General features: G+C 49.1%; 3 protein-coding genes across 3 annotated transcripts; 1 reads left to right on the top strand and 2 right to left on the bottom strand.

The window, feature by feature from the left end:
- Positions 1-3,940: 3,940 nt before the first annotated feature.
- M421DRAFT_424076 (putative histidine kinase HHK8p) lies at positions 3,941-7,879 on the bottom strand. The gene is made up of 6 exons (XM_033593647.1): positions 6,424-7,879; positions 6,108-6,371; positions 6,031-6,059; positions 5,911-5,984; positions 5,424-5,861; positions 3,941-5,374 (listed from the first exon to the last, which is right to left on the bottom strand). Exons 1-6 carry the CDS (start codon positions 7,409-7,411, stop codon positions 4,279-4,281), a joined length of 2,889 nt encoding a protein of 962 aa, XP_033445527.1. The 5' UTR covers positions 7,412-7,879; the 3' UTR covers positions 3,941-4,278.
- An 804-nt stretch (positions 7,880-8,683) lies between these two features.
- M421DRAFT_264121 (alpha/beta-hydrolase) lies at positions 8,684-9,956 on the top strand. Its single transcript, XM_033588711.1, has one exon. The coding sequence runs from the start codon at positions 8,874-8,876 to the stop codon at positions 9,648-9,650; it is 777 nt and encodes a 258-aa protein (XP_033445526.1). The 5' UTR covers positions 8,684-8,873; the 3' UTR covers positions 9,651-9,956.
- Positions 9,957-11,694: 1,738 nt separating this feature from the next.
- On the bottom strand, positions 11,695-15,995 carry M421DRAFT_70337 (nucleoporin Nup157/170; the record flags this gene model as incomplete). Its single annotated transcript, XM_033596698.1, has 4 exons — positions 11,695-12,351; positions 12,401-13,155; positions 13,209-15,641; positions 15,698-15,995. The coding sequence occupies 4 exons, from the start codon at positions 15,993-15,995 to the stop codon at positions 11,695-11,697; spliced, it is 4,143 nt and encodes a 1,380-aa protein (XP_033445525.1).
- Between the last annotated feature and the right edge of the window lie 8 nt (positions 15,996-16,003).

Below are 16,003 nucleotides of genomic sequence, written 5' to 3'. Positions count from 1 at the left end.
TAGCTGTGATAATCCATCAATTCAGCGTCACACTTAGGACTTCTCACTATTGCTGGCGTTTTGATATAGAACTGTGATAATAGACTGTGATATTAAATTTGAACGGCAATTTCTTGCAGATTTCACCCAGCCAAAGTTTCTACTAATGCAGATTAGTGATATACCCAGACCAAACCTATACCTAGCACGTGCTACCCTACCTATACCTATACCCAGTCACGTGCTACCCTACCCTACCTATGGTCCGTGCGACCCTACCCTACCTATACCTATGGCCCGTGCGACCCTACCCTACCTATACCTACGTCCGTGCGACCTATACCCTACCTATATCTAACCCTAGGTACATGGTACCCATCCGCCAGTCTACCCTCACGTGATATATACTGTCTACAATTTTGACGCTTATGTTGCTAGTGTTGATTTAAGGCACGTAACTTTGTATTCTCTTAAGCTAGGATTGTTGCTAATTGCATAGCAAGCTGACAACCCTTAACAAGCTAAGAGATAGCTTGACTAGTAAGACTCTGTGATTAACGCCTAAGGAGATCTTGTACAAGGCGGGCCTGCTTCTACAATCAATTAATAGTATGTGGTGTCTTAGCTGTCTAGGCTGCTTCTATACTAGTAGCTGTCCCTAGTGGAGATAGTGTTCTAACTATAGTAAGGCATGTCAGGACACGCTCTACATCAGGAAAAGTTTTTCCGTTGTCGAAATCAGGAAATCCTGGCATTGTACTGTGGGCAACAGTAGGACTTATAGGCCTACAATAGTTATTTAATGTGTATTCAATGTCTAGCTAATTTCAAGCTAATAGCTCTAACAGTCCTAACAGCTGCAATAGCTACAATAACTCCTAATCCTGCTATAATAGTAGCTCTACTTAATAAACTATACTTTTATTATATTAATATACTACTAAGTCTCCTCTTTAAAATAAGCTATTAAACAATATTATAGGCCTATTAATAGAATAGTTATTAAGCATAGAAGGTTTTAAGCTTAATATTCCTTGCTAAGATACTAAGTTAAGATTCTTTGCTAGGGCTCTAGCAGCCTAAATATTAGAAAATACAAGAATATTATTCAAGAATAGTAGGTAAACCAAGAATTCTACGCCTAGGCCTACCTGTTCTGCAGTGTGTGCTTGTTAGCAGGTGCTTTGTTATGTGCTGTTGCAGCTGCTACGTCGTGTGCTGTTGCAGCTGCAGCTGATATATTGTGTGCTGGCGCAGCTGCAGCTGCCATGGTGTGCTGTTGCAACTTCAAAACACAAACCTTTAACAAACAAACCTTTAACGCTCTATAACTCACGTTGTAGTAGGCCTACAATAATAATTTTTTGCTCATTTTAAAGCTACAATTTCGCTCTATCTGTGCATGAAATTTTGCAATTTTTGAATATTTAATACTAGTGCTAGCAGAACTAAGGGTAGCTATGTAACAACATTACAACATTATTTTAAGTTTATTAAATATAGGCACTTAGTAGTTTAGCTGTTAGCAATATTAGCGCGAAATTAGGGCTGTTAGGCGCAAATTAGGGCTGTTGGGGCTGTTGAACAGCTGTTGCACGACCATGCCACAACTGTCAGCAACAGCCAGTCTGGGCCGGATTTCGAAAAACTTTTCCCGATGTAGACTGAATAGGATAAGCCCTGTTGCTTAAAAACTAGCCTCAATGTTACTCTCTAATAGGGCAGTCTGCCTAATCCTTAGGTATATCTATAGGAAGTTATGCTTGTCTACATAGAAGATACTTTAGTAGGCAAGCTTAGACACCTTATGTCTATACAACATCTTAAGAGGAGAATAGCAGCCAACGTTAAGTGGCTAGAGGAGGTGTGACGTGTGAGGAGGCATACAGAGAGTGATAATTAGGTTGTCTACACAGTACTGATTAAACTTAGGTGTAGTGTGGCTGCTGTGACTGTTAAGAATAAGTAGCTAATAAGCACCTGATGAGCAAGTCTGTGTGTGCCTAGTAAAGTGCTTTACCTAGTTAAGGCTTAGCTTATCTATTGTCTAGCTGTTGTCACTAACAGCAACAGTCTAGTCAAGTGGGAGATATTAATACTAGCTGGCCTAGTGGAGCTTCCCTGCTAGTATAAGGAAGGGTGGGATAGACTAACCTAACGCGTTAATACACTTAATTATTATTACCTGCTTACAATTGCCTAGCTAAATAACTATAGCACGACTAACTAAGTTAGATCTAGTAAATACCTTTAATATTAAAGCTACTCCTATTATAAACCTAGTCTTATTATAAAGTTATAGACGTCCTTGTTAGGTATTCTATGTGACGCGTGTCTCCTCTACTAGCCTAAACCACGCGCTAATCCTGACAGGATCTTCACAGCGTGCCCTCTAAGAGTGGAATTTCCTATTCTATTTTGTCTAAAGCTCTAGCTGGCGGTTAATAAAGCGTGACACCTAGCACTTGCTGATAGGTGGGGGAGGAGGATCTTAGCTGCAGCTAGTGAGTAGCGCGTCTGCTATGCGTCGTACGTCAATAATCTAGGGTAGAAACCTATAATAGTTAAGGTCTAAGATCTACTAAATAAGGGACCCCTCTTTAACAGGGCTAAGCTTTTAGTTAATATACATTGCCTTGTTTTTAGGGAGGATACCTTAAAGGCACGTCTAAAGAGTTAATTATAGGGTATTATAAGCCCTTACAAGGGCACAGAGGGACAAAGAAGGTCTTTTCTAAAAAGATATAATAGTAAGGTTTAATCTGCCTTCTTAAGAAGGCTGTATAGGTTGTTAGTGTAGTATTATAGCTAATAGGATAAGACACGTTAAGCGCGTTTTAGTGGGGTGGCTAGGATACTAATATGGCCAGCTTACTAATAGAACACGTTAGTTAAGGAGCTAGAAGCAAAATCAAAAAAAGCCTACCCTACCCACCCGCCAGCCTACCAACACCTATTATCATTAATTAGAAAAGCCGCTATGCCAATGCTCTTAGGCATTAAGACAATAGCCTGCAAGACATTACAGCACACACAACAGAACTAGTAGTCTAACAAGAAGATTAAGCTCTTAAAATAGTACAAGAGCTAGGACTTAGACTAGGCACCACACAGCAGCCTAAAGGAGCTAGACCTACTAAGAGTTATCCTAGCTAGACTGCTTTCTATCTAGACAAGACATGGCAATTTTGCTTAGTACTACTAAAAGTAAAACTACAAGGATGTAAACCTTACCTACTTATGCAGGCAGGTAGGCTGGCGGAATGGGTATACTCCAACGTCCTTCGTGGGTACCCCCCAAAACTTTGTCAATAATACATGGATTCTAGCGAAATAGGGCTTAAAAGAAAGAGAAAAACTACCTCTATATTTCTGTAGTAGAGGGTTTTGTTATAACTATTAAACTGCACAAGCTAGAGGCTAGAAAAGGTTAAAAAAGGGGGGGTACCTAGCGAGCATACCTATTAATAGGTATACTTTGCTAGGTAGTGTTAATAACTTAGCTAATACTAGGTGGTATAAGCTAATTCTTTTTTTATTAGAAGGCGCAATACTAGGCGCTTCTATTGAATAATAGATTATGTAAGCGTATCTCTGCTAGTTAAGAAGCTATAAGCCAAAACGTAAAAAAGCATACCCTACCCATCCGCCAGCCTACAGGCAGGACAAGACTGTAGAGCACCCTGCGCTCTGTCGCAAGACGCTAGGGACCTTTAGTAGATAGCCACTATAACTACCTATACCACTATTAAGTTAGGTAGACGGCCTAGCGTACACTGCAGTGCTAATAAGGGAGCTAAAGGCCTTAAAAGCGTTTATTAGACTTACACAGTACTACAATAGAATCTACCCCTGCTAGCACTCGCAGCCCTGCAGCAGCAACAAGCCATGCAGCACGTTAAAGGCTTAGCTTAACTGCAGCAGCTGCAATACTCCCCACCCCTCCGCCTCCCATTCTATCCCCTCCTGCCCCCCTCCTACCCCTACCCATAAACTTTCTCTCTCTCTTAGCACATGTATGCCTTAAATTGCAAGGAAATTGTCCTGATATACACGCACTGCTTAGCCTCCCTAACTAGAAGAGGAGCTGTAGTTCTAAAATAGTAGTAATAACTGCGCAGGCAAGAAATGCTTTCTAAGGCAGTGTGCTAGCACTGTAATCCTATAGCTTAGCACGTCTTATATGCCCTTCGGGAGGCGAGATGGTGGACTTCATCCCCATCAACTAGACGTAAAATGAATACCAACCAGCCAACCAACCAACCAATCCCAGGTCACAAGAAATGCCAACGGTCCCACTCATCGATTCACGTCTGAACTGTCGTCGCTAATCCTTTTGACAAGCGTCGATATCTTTGGCCACAGTTCCGGTATTCGAAACGGTTTCGAAATCGCAGAATCCATGCCAGCGGTCAGAGCCTGTTCCACTTGCTCCATGCGTGCATTCGCACTGACCGCAAGAATGGGAAGCCTCGTGTGTGAGTCCAGTGGTGGAGGTTGAGACAAGCTGAGTCCATGGGACGACGATATCGTGCTGGCAGATGATGCCGTCAGCTGCCTCGACAGATTCGACGGCCTCACCGCTGGCGGTGCCAGCAGACCCTGTGCCTCGTATTCGCGAATTTTCTGAGCACAAGTGAGCCCATCCATCACAGGCATCTCGATGTCCATCAGCACGAGATCGATATCGTATGTGGCTGGTGTCGCAAAGTAACCTTCCTCCTCTTCTTTGCCAATCTTGTTATGTGCGTTCTTCGGTGTGCCTCGCCAGTACACACTGCCCTTCAGCCAGTCCAGAGCTTGCTGGCCATCGCCTGCGACGCTGATGTTCCACCCGAACTTCGCCAGTTGCTTCTTAAGTACTTTCTGATTTACAAGGTTGTCTTCAACGATAAGAATGTTCAGCTTCACTCTTCTCATGGCTTCCTCTGTAGATTGTGTTCTTTGTGCACCTGGTCGAATATTTAGTGACTGGCCAGCAGGTGGCGTCGCCTTTCGCGTGCTGACGAAGAAGGCGAATGTCGAACCAATATCTGGGTCAGAGGTAACGCCTATGGCACCGCCTTGGAGAGTTGTAAGGGACTTCGAGATGAACAAGCCCAGACCAGAACCTCCGTACTTTACATGCGTGCGGGGAGTTGCTTGGCTGAATCTCGAAAATAGCTTGTTCTGCTCGTCGTATGTCATGCCACAGCCCGTGTCTTGTACTTTGAGCCAAAGGTACGCGAGCTCGCCGTTACCCCATTCAGGTCGGCTAGTGAGGTTCTGCGGTTGCTCGCCAGAGTGAGTGAAGGTAATAGATTCCCACACTCTAGGTGGGCGTGTCGGGGATGCTCCAAGTGTGACTGTGATCTCGCGGACAGGCCGATCCTTGGTGAATTTGATCGCGTTGGTCCTGGAGTAGGCGATTAACAAGCGACATAGTAGGTATAGAAGTGACTTACAAGAGGTTGATCAAGACCTGAAGCAGCCGTGACGGATCCAGCATAACCCAGTCGTGCCCTTCAAATGTCGGGTCTTTCCGAAATTCGAGCTTGATGTCCATCTGACTGCACTCTACATCGAACATCTTCAAAGCTTCCGACACGACCACAGTGGACTGGACTCGTACTGGGGTGATGAGTATAAGATTCGAGTCCAGCTTTGAGAGCGTGAGCACATCGTCGATGACGCGCTTCTGGTGCAGAGAACATGAAACAATGGTTTGCAAGGAGTCAATACTGGTCACGACCTCGTCTCTAATTCTCTTGAAGTCCATGTCGTCGATTGGGGTTATCCCATCGTGCAGTGGCAGTCCTTGCAATGATGCTATGACAGAGTCGGCGCATTGTACTACCGCAGATAGGGGGTTACGCAGCTCGTGCGATGTCATGTCGATGAAGCTGCTGCTAATTAGCGAGGTCTCTCAGGTTGTGGAATAAGCGACTATACTTCTCTTGTTGTCGTTTCGCTTCCAGCGCTTCCTCTGTCCGCTGCCTTTGTACAGTCTCTGCCCACTTGAATTGCTAGTCTCGTTAGTGCAGGTCCACGAATGAAAGTGTTCAAGCTTACTGATATGTCAAATAAGGTACCTAGGATGCCTAGACATCGTCAGTTGCAAGCAGTCCTGTCAGATGTACAGCACTGACTTGTGACGTTCCCGCTCTCATCAAGCTCTGGATAATTCGAGCTTTGCACCCAGATGTTCGAGACGATACCGTCCTGGTTTACCCACGTCTCCTTCAAGCGGAATTGTACACCGTCAGATTTTTCTCCTGCCAACATATGCGTCCAGTCGTCCTCGACTTTCTTAATATCCTCGTCCGCAACTAAGCTGAACCACTCGAACTCGTCAAGAGGCCGACGTGAGTGTCCAGTCAACTCAAAGAACTGATCATTGACATAGTTCATACCTGTGACAGTAAGTATTGGTAATGATCCGCAACTCTCTCCGCACGGACTCACCCTTCTCAGGAACGAAGATGTAGATGGCGATCGGTGAAAGCGTCGCAAATCTTGCAAACTTCTGCTCTGATATGCGTGCTCGCTCAAGCGCCTCGACACGTGCTTGTGCAGCTTCCTGCGACTTCTTCTGCGCCATGATGTCGATTGTGTTGCCAGCGATACTGATCAAGATCCCTTCATCGTCAAAGACCGGTACACATGCCGAGAGGACCCACTGTGCAGCATCACCTGTACCACGTGCAGCTTTCCATCTCATTTCGAAGGTCACTGGATTCCCGGAAGTCAGTGTATTCCACATGGACATGACAAGAGCCTGGTCGTCAGGATATACCAGGTCCATGAAAGAATATTCCACATGAGCGGGTAGGTTTCTAGGATGTGACGATAACCGGTACCATGCCTCGTTGGCGTGGATCAATTTCCCCTCTGCATTATACTCGAAGACTCCAACGTCGGACATTTCCATCATAGTCTGAAGTCCCTCCCAGCGCGCAGTCAAATTGGTGCGAGGCAATGAGTCTGCCAGGACGGACTTGTTAACTCTCATGGCTCGTAAGATCTCGTCTTTCGAGCAATGATATACCCGGCCCCAGTTGTTCACGTTCGATGTGACAACCGCCTCTTTCTCCAAGCCCGGTGTTGTGACGTCTTCGTCAACCTTCTCTTTTGGTACGATTTCCGCAGCTCTGATGATCTTCCATGTCCGATGCTTTCCTGCTTCTTGTGGGAACCATCTCCATCCTTGAAAAACATGATGCGGCTTGTGGTCTCCAAGAGCCTGCGCCCAGGACCTAAACAGGATCGCTGTCCGGTTTTGCTCTTCCACTTTTGCTACGAGGCCTTCACGGCGAAAAGCCTCATTACAGAAAGCAAACGAAAAGTCGAGTGCATGCTGCCCAACTCGGATCACAAATGTGGGGACTGGATCCTCGTCGAGTATGTCCAGATCCAGTGATGTCGTTGGGAGGGCTTGCGTGTTTGTCGACATGCCGTGCCGATCCCTTGCGATATTCTGCGAGTCCGTCGTACCTTAGCACATCTTCATAAGAAAGAAATACTTGTGGGTTATTCGACTCGCGATGGTGATGCGCAAACGCCCAATGCGGGATTGAAACAATTGTACAGAAATGTGTAGAATTGAGGAAGTCTCAACCTTGTGTGGCGCTTGTCTAGTTGCGCGCTTCACGGACCGAACTTGCTTAATTTGCCACCAAAACAACTAGCCTGAGGTGCCAGATAGTCAATTGCGACCCTGACTTCTTAACAGCAGGTGCAATTCTTCGATTTTCAGCTTCAGCGACAAGGTCTTGGTCCTAGGGAACGACAACGGACGCCAGTTGCCGACAGATGTCCTGTAAGGTCCGGACCCAATCTGGAGGGTCAGCCAATCGTTCATCTTCACACCCATGAGCTAGTCTGTGTGCGTTCCAGACGAGCGATGTGTTTTCGATCGTTTGGCTATATGTGCTGGTGGTGAGGAGTGATGTCATTCCCAAGCGTGCAGCGGCGGCTGACCTATCATCGGTCATCATTAGTTCGTTTGCCAAGTCCCGGCTTGGATTGGTCAGATCTCGGTGATCTTCGCCCAAGACATCGTTAGACCTCTCTGTGCTTGCAGAGCTTCCTAATCTGTAACTTTCTTTCATCCTAAGTACTGCAGGGAGGTCTAGAACTTCTACTGTCTCAGACGAGATCTGTACTGGCTTCGTGAGGTCCACCTGTTGTGAATACACGGAGCGAAACGGGTACAAAATCTCGAAGCCAGCAATAAGACATCTCGACGACTCACTTGTGGCGAAGGGGATTCGCGATTAAAGGAGGAGGTGACAACAGTCTTTTTAAGCGATGTGAGCTTATGGTCCACTGTCACATGCGGCAGATACACCCGGTATAGCCCCGCTGCCGAACCACCATCTACGATTTGCTCCAAAACTGGATCGTGAGCTACGTCTTCAACTGCGGATTCTTGTTCTACGCCGGGGTGCTGTGCCACTGGTCCAATGCCTTATCCTTGGACGCACAAATGCTGTCTGGGAGTATCTAGGGATTCTGTACGCACAACCTCCACTGGGAGGGGGCCTTACGATTCGCAGCGCCGCAGAGGTACAATGCAACACAGAGCGCATACAATGCTTCGAGTTTTGTAAGTCAGCTCAGTAAGGTGTACACTAGACCAAATTCAAGCCCTTGCTACTTTGAACAATAAGGTGATAGCAAGTCTGTGGCTTATGACCATCATGGAGCCTTTTCTGACATTTGTAGTGACTGCCCTCAATAAGCTGCTGCGCAACCTACGTTCTCTGGTTTCACCCTTCAGGCTCTACAAATACTTGCTTACTTCACTGCTGCGGCAGAAACTCAACGAAGCGATGATTGCCTGACTTTGAACATTCGGTCAAAGGCGACAAATAGGTCTCCGAGCTTACACAAGCCCGTGCTTGCGCTGTTCCATGGAAGACTTAAGTAACTCCAGCTTCTTACCTCAAGTCTGTCGACTCATTCCCATCACAGGATTTGCTGGGTCCAACACCAATTCGCCCTTCACCAATGGCCAACATCTCGCTCATGGCGAAGACCTAGTCGTCGTTTCTGTCAACTATCGTCTGAATGCCTTTGGCTTCCCCGGCGCTCCAGGCGCTGACACGAATCTTGAACTGAGTGATCAGCGACTTGCTATTGAATGGCTGAGGGACAATATTGCAGCTTTTGGCGGCGATGCTAAGCGTATGGTGACTGTTGGGCAATCTTCGGGCGGCTCTGCCGTGGACTGGTGGTCTTACGCTTACAGGAAGGATCCTATTGTTCATGGTCTGATATCGACTTCAGATAATGCCTTCAGTTTTCCTATGAACACGGCTCATCAGCACAGAGACAGTTGGTCCGCCCTCTCCACGGCGCTCGGCTGCGGATCAACAGGTGACACTATTACGTGCATGCGATCAAGCAATATTACCACCAAGGCGGTCACAGTGGCCGTGGCCAAAATTCCTCCTAGTCCAGGTGGAAATCCAGTTCGATCTACGCCACCATTCTACCCCATGGTGGACAACCAGACCATATTCGGTGACTACCTTTTTCTCTCTTCGACGGGCAAATTTGCAGGGTTTCCCTACCTTCAAGGCCACAACGACTTTGAACAGGGCTACTACATCATTTCAGCCTTTGCCCAGGGTCGCAACGTGACTGCTGCGCAGACAGCCCAATTGGCAAAGACCAAGATTCCCTGAGTGCAGAGCACGGCCTGCGAGAGTGGCCTCTTACCAGCCTCATCGATGTGATTGCTGAATTTGCACCAGCAGAACGCGCACCTGAGCCTGCGAGCCTCTAACGTTGGTACCACGGTCCGACATACTTTTACAGCCTGACTGTAAGAGCGGAGAACTCGCTCCTGAAATACTTGCAGAGAGCGACGAACTGAACGCGCGTATCGAAAAGCTATCGCCTCGGATGAAAATGCCAGAATATATCCAGAAGATTAACGTGCCATGAATCAACGCAAACGGCCTTACTGTGCAATCTGAGGTCAACTTCCCAGAGCCTGCACATCCGGACAAAGTCAAAAGTAAAGATGGGGAGATGTAATTATTCAAGCCCGTGGTCAGTGACGAGCCAGGGACGATCAAGCGCGAAATCAGTATCCTTCAAAAGATCGAGCAGCTTGAAATAGACATCAAGGCCCTAAGACTGGTTGGTTTTGTCGCATTCGAAGACAGTAAAACAGAAGCCATGGGCTTTCTACTCAGTCATATCGAGGAGCCAACGCCACTAACGAAAATGCTGAAATCAAGGATTCCGGAAGAAAAGAGAGAGAGAGAGGTGGAGCAAGAAAAGTAAAGAGTATGTCGACACGCTGCACAAGCATGACATTATCTGGGGAGATGCGAAGGCGGATAACTTCATTGTGGACAAACATGACGATTTATGGATCATTGACTTTGGCGAAAGCTATACCGAAGGACGGGCTGATCCAGAGCTATCCGACACATTGGAGGATGACAAGCATGGATTACAGAAAGTACAGAACGCGTTACAGAACCCCGATGATAATGAATTGTCACACAAGAGCGGCTTAGACAGGAGTAACACTCCTGATCCATCGGCGACCGTTCAAGAGACTGCATCAAGTCTATTCGTCACGGAGGTCCACGGGCGCAAAAGAGGTTATGCTGAAGAAGTCCAAGAAGACCTTAAGCAGAACTCTTCCAAGTGCAGGCGTGAAGAGACGGATAATTAGATACCTATTTGCTTGAGTCCTTCTTTAGTGTATTGGGGTTTGTATGATAGTGCAAGCCAATTAGGATATCTGTGTGTGCCAACTTATGAAATGGCTCTGTGGTGTAATTTCGTATCGGAGTCCCTTGTCCGCGAGCCAAAAATTTTCCTCATTATCGTTGCTGTGACCGACAAACCTGGCGAGCTAAGGCCAACCTTCACAAGAAAAATCGAGCAGATAAGGCGAAGGCTGAGAGGAGAGAATAGGATAAAGAGAAAGAAAAAACAGCGCTCGATCTTGCAGTCCAAGTGCGCGCGCAAGAAGCAACACCATGACTTTTGGCCTCACCACAAGGCTGCTGTTTATACCCCGAACTTCATGTACTGTATATACTGTGTAGAATGGTATAGGTATTTGTACTGCTTGCTGTGGCCAAGTTAGGAGCGCTATGTACTCTCCTAGAAAGTAAGTTGCTTCTACACTCTAAATGTTGGGCGCTCTGGTAAGAGGTTAGCAGCAGAATTCCACTGCCACTTGACCATCTTGATGGCTCGACAATGACGGCACCATACCGAACGCTTGAACATTGTCTTGGTGGTCGACACCAATCTTGTGAAGACAGTAAATAGAGAGACACAGCTCGTCGAGACACTTCATTTGTGTCGTTTGTCTTCTCGAATACCTCCTGCTCGCGGCATGACAACGGGCCTTTGCTCTGCTTCGGGGTAGGGTCAGCGGTGACCAGATATCAGGATTGAGGCGGCAGTCAGTGACGCGAAGAGACGGTCCGGCGGCTAGAAAGTCCCACAGGGCGAGCATTGCGCTCACAAGATATAATGGAAAGCGCGTCTGTGCGCATTCTCAACGGTGGGTGTTTTGTTGATACACTACCCAAATTTGGCTCGACCTTGCGCCAAAGTCTATTGCTACAATTGCACACGCCAATCCTCGATGCTCCTTACAACGCCGCACGCTGGTAGAATGATTATGCTTGCCCTGCCTCTTCCTTGCTTTTGCTTTCTCGAAAATAGTAAGCCAACACTGTCACCTCCCCTGACCTATCGTGCAGCCTCCTCAACTACATCCCTAGCATCCCTTGCTCTTTGTAGCCACTGCTGGTCCTCTGCGTCGCGACCTAGAGTGTCGCTACCAAGCACGACTCGCAGATACTCCGCAAGCCCGATTGCGTTTTCTGCACCGCCGAACAGTGTCCCTGAGCGCCTACTTATGATGCCCCACTGCTCAATGGTGTAGATGCTCCACTTGAGGAGCAGCTTCTTGTTACGCCCGGCGAAAGGTGCTTCTTGTGCGTACCACAGGGCCTCGAACGTTGCGACGAGAAATTCGAAGGGTGCGTTGAGGCGGACGAGGATGTCGATGGGCCATGTGACGCTGGAGTTGAGGATGAGGTCTCGGTTGTTGGAGTTGATGTCGTGTGTGTAGTATTCGAGGTCGTACTGGAGGAGCAGCTGGAGGACGATGTTGACGGGGAAGACGTTCTCGTTCATGTTGACGCGGCGACCGATTTCTTCGACCTTGAGCGCAAGCACCTCCCAGGGTTGTGGGATATTGGCTGTTCTGGCCTGCCTGTGGACCTGCTCGACGAGATTGGACCAGGTGTTCCGGATGTCAGGGATGTTACGATGGTCTGCGGCGTGGTAGATGAGCAAGCAAACGTCGTAGTAGCCGGCCTGATCGGCGTAGTTGTGATACAGCTGATTGCATGTTAGCCTTGAATTGAGACGTTCTGATGAGAGGGCGTACCTCGTCCAGCGGCTGGATCTGGCCGTTCAGAAGTCCAAGCACTTGTTCCTTACGAGCTGGGTCACTCGCAAGTCGATCGTCGTTTCTGAGCTTGCCCAGGATATCATCTTGGATGTTTGCAATGTCAAGGTGGTCGGCGATATTACGCAAGAGCTCTTGTCGCGACTGCCTGTTCCGTACACCAGTCTCAGAGAAGCCGGTCATGCGTGTGGATGCATTGGCTTTCGCGAATGAAAGATACTCAATCCGCTTCTCCAGAGCCAGGCCTAGATCACTCTTGGCAAGCTGGTACTGTGTCTCTGCAGCACTAAGGTAGTCGTTGTAGTGAGCGTAGTAGCGCCACAGGAGATCTGCATGAGCAATGTCCTTCTCGGACTTCTGACGCAGGTACTCCACGACGTACGGCGAATTGATCTCAAGCAGTCGCTCTGCCCAACCATTCGACATGTACCAGTTGTACAAGAAGTTCTGGAACACCTCATCGTCCGAGTTGTTGATCTGGTCGTACGCTTCGAACTTGCGCCGTGTGACCTGAGATACAACCCCATCCTGTACCGGGCCTTGGCTGTTGTATGCCTGGTCAACCGCCGCAATGACTCGCAGAATAAGGTCGTAGCACGCGGTACGCTTCTCGTAGAAGTCCCTTCGCGCATCGTTGGGGTCTACGCTTGGGTCGTCTTTCTCTCGGATCCACGAAAGGGCCTTATTTCCACGGTCCCACTCCTGGGCAACCTTTAGCGATAGCCGGATTGCACCTAATGGATCGTTAGCCTAGCCACTTCCAAGAAAGACATACACTGCAACTCACCGGCATAGAACTCGAGCTGGATGTACTGCTCAACTGTCTCCCTCAAGTTTTCAAAAGTTAGGTTCTTTGCGACCTGTTCAAACAAGCCTAGGCTGTCATTGAGCAGAAGGCGGCCACGCTCAGCATTCGCACCCATGTCTGCTGCCTTCTTGACAGCTTCTTGGCCGCGGAAGACCATGACATCGTCTGCGCTGCAGAAGCTACCACACTTCCGCCTCAAGGACTCTGCAACTGTCTCAACGTTGGAGCCCTTTGCGATGTTGCGGTTGACGATGGCCTTGACCAGATCCTTGGCGAGGTCTCGACCTTCCTTTACAGAGAAGAGAGCCTGGAAAGTCATGCGTCGAACCATGGCTTGAGAGTTAGGATCGAGCAGCTGCATGATGTCCTCCAGTCGCTCTTCAAACAGAACGAGGACGAAGGCAATACCTTCTACCATATCGTTCACCAGTGTGACCAAGCTTGTCAGCGCTCGGTGCTCGCCCTGGAGCTCAACCTCCTCTTGTCTTGATGAGACACGTCCCAGAGCCTCTGGCCCCGCAAGGCCTTCGATGAAGGGCTTGTTATCACCAAGGAACTTCTGCAAGTCCATCAAAGCACGCTGAATTTCCTGTAGCTTGCTGATTTTGACAGCTGATGTGAGAAGAGGACCTGTTAGAGTAGCCTCCTCCGCGATTACTGGAGCATGCCAGATGGAGCGCACAAGACGAGCTACGTACATCGCAATACCATCATGTCGTGGCGATGCGCGAACGTTCTCGACACTGGGTCCCTCAACTGTCGCGCTCTCCGTCAGATGTGCCCTGCCACCGAAATCGATAAAGACCTTGCGAGCAAAGTCTGTCACCTCGGGATCGGTAATTCTGGCAATTCGAGAATCTGGCCCAACGTCAGAGCCCTGGTTGCAAGCAACAGCCAGAGCAGTGGCTGCCGTCTCAGCAAGGCCGTACTGCTTAGCAAGCTTCCGGACGTCCGCCTCAGTGCCCTCTTGTCCACCACCGTACTTAACAAGAGCGGCGAAGATGTCGACGAGTCGCTTCCGTCGTATCGTCTCGATACCGAAAGATGTGATGATTGCATACTCGTTGAGAGGCTTGTCGAATTGTGTCGCGAGCTCATTGCCGAATCCTAGAGGTTCGCTCCTAGCAGAAAAAGGCTCAGAGACCTGGCCCATGTCTTGAATCCTGCCTACAAGATCCAAAGATAGGCCAGTCTCGGTATACCGTGGAGGCTCTGAGCTTTCGCGCTGACCGAGCAACCCCGAGTGTGGTGCAGAGATAAAGAGCGTCTGGTTCTGTTGGTTCTCTGACCTCAGTACGAAAGAGAAGAAGGCACCAGGTGCAAACCTGTTGCCATACTTCGTCTCCTTGAGGTATTTGGAATTGAAACCCAGTGGTGCGCCGCCTTGATACGGTTGTAGTTGGGTCGAGTTGCTCTGCTGGGGTGTTTGGCCATCGTCAGGCGGGAATCGAACGTGGCGCAACTGCATGCTGTTTGGCGCGCTTGTGCTGTCGCTGTTCCAGCCGCCTGAAGTTGTGCTCAGATAGAGTCTGCATCCTGTGGACGTTGTCGCCATGAGAGAAAGGTGGTCTGCCTCCGTGCTCGCGATAGGGCTCAGTGCCACGATCTGCATGTTGCTGAGGACCTCAGACTGGCGAACAACGTGGCTGCACATTGTCTGGAGATTCGAGACGGTTCGTGTAATGACGCATTCGAGAGTCGCCGGTGCGCGCATGTGGTAGACCTTTACGGTGCTGTTCGTCGAGAGCGTGTAGAGGAGGTTTCGAGTGTCGTCGACAACCATTTGCGTGATTCCGGCCTGTTGTGCGGTGCCGTAGAACGGCAGCGCAGGAAGGCCTACAGTTTTCGATATGTGATTTGTCTTGCTGCACTTGCTGGAAAACCACCGATCCTCTTGCTGGTAGTTGAGCTCGTAGACGTCCTCTGTGCTTCCATCACCGAAGAAAATCCGACCTGTCTTGTCTGACCCTGCGATCGCAGTCACCGTTACCCTCCTGACTGACGTCGACAAGCCTGTGCGGTACAATGTGATGCCATGGACACCCTCAGGCCCTCGCTGGCACTCGACGGCGATCAAAAAGATGTCGGTGACAGTCGCGACCACCAGGAGGTATTCGATCGTTTCGACGAAGACCTTGGCGCGCGGCTTGACAAGCTTTACGCAGGTGATGTTGCTGGGCTGCTCTTCAAAGCCAACAAGCTCTGGATTCGGGTGTGTGTAGTCCCAAAGGTAGACTTGGTTGTCCACGACCACCCACGCATGGTTGATCTCTGCAAACAGTCCCATCTGTGTCGACATTTGTGTGTGGTCCACCTGTTCAAAGACCGCCTCTGGAAGTCGATACGTTCGTAGCTTCTGGAAAGGTGCCCAGGCTGGATTCGTTGGTAGCTCATATTCGCCGGAGATGCCCTCTGTCTTTCCGTCAGCTTCTCAAGATGCTTGTCTTCCCTCCTGACGCGCTACTTACGTCCAACGTACGCCTCTAACGGAGGATAACGGTTGTCCCTGTCCAGCATGCTGTTGATCGTGCGCGCAGCACGCTCAATAGCGCTCTCGGCCGGTGGCGCGGGAGGCGCCTGTGTCGCTGGTTGCGACTGTTGCTGGGGCTGTTGCTGCTGGGACAGCTGCTGGGGCTGCGCAAAGGATGGCTGCCGTTGTTGCGCAAAAGATGGCTGCCGTACCAGCCCGCCTCGGTTCGGCGCAGGAGTGTTGATGAACATGCCCGGCGTGGGCCTCTGCGGCGTCGCAGGGACCGAGAAATTCATGATGTGCG

Source organism: Didymella exigua (assembly GCF_010094145.1).
Source record: "Didymella exigua CBS 183.55 unplaced genomic scaffold M421scaffold_31, whole genome shotgun sequence".
Taxonomy (NCBI): Eukaryota; Fungi; Ascomycota; class Dothideomycetes; order Pleosporales; family Didymellaceae; genus Didymella; species Didymella exigua.
The sequence above is the reverse complement of the archived record's forward strand: the minus strand, read 5'-3'. Positions and strand labels throughout refer to the sequence as shown.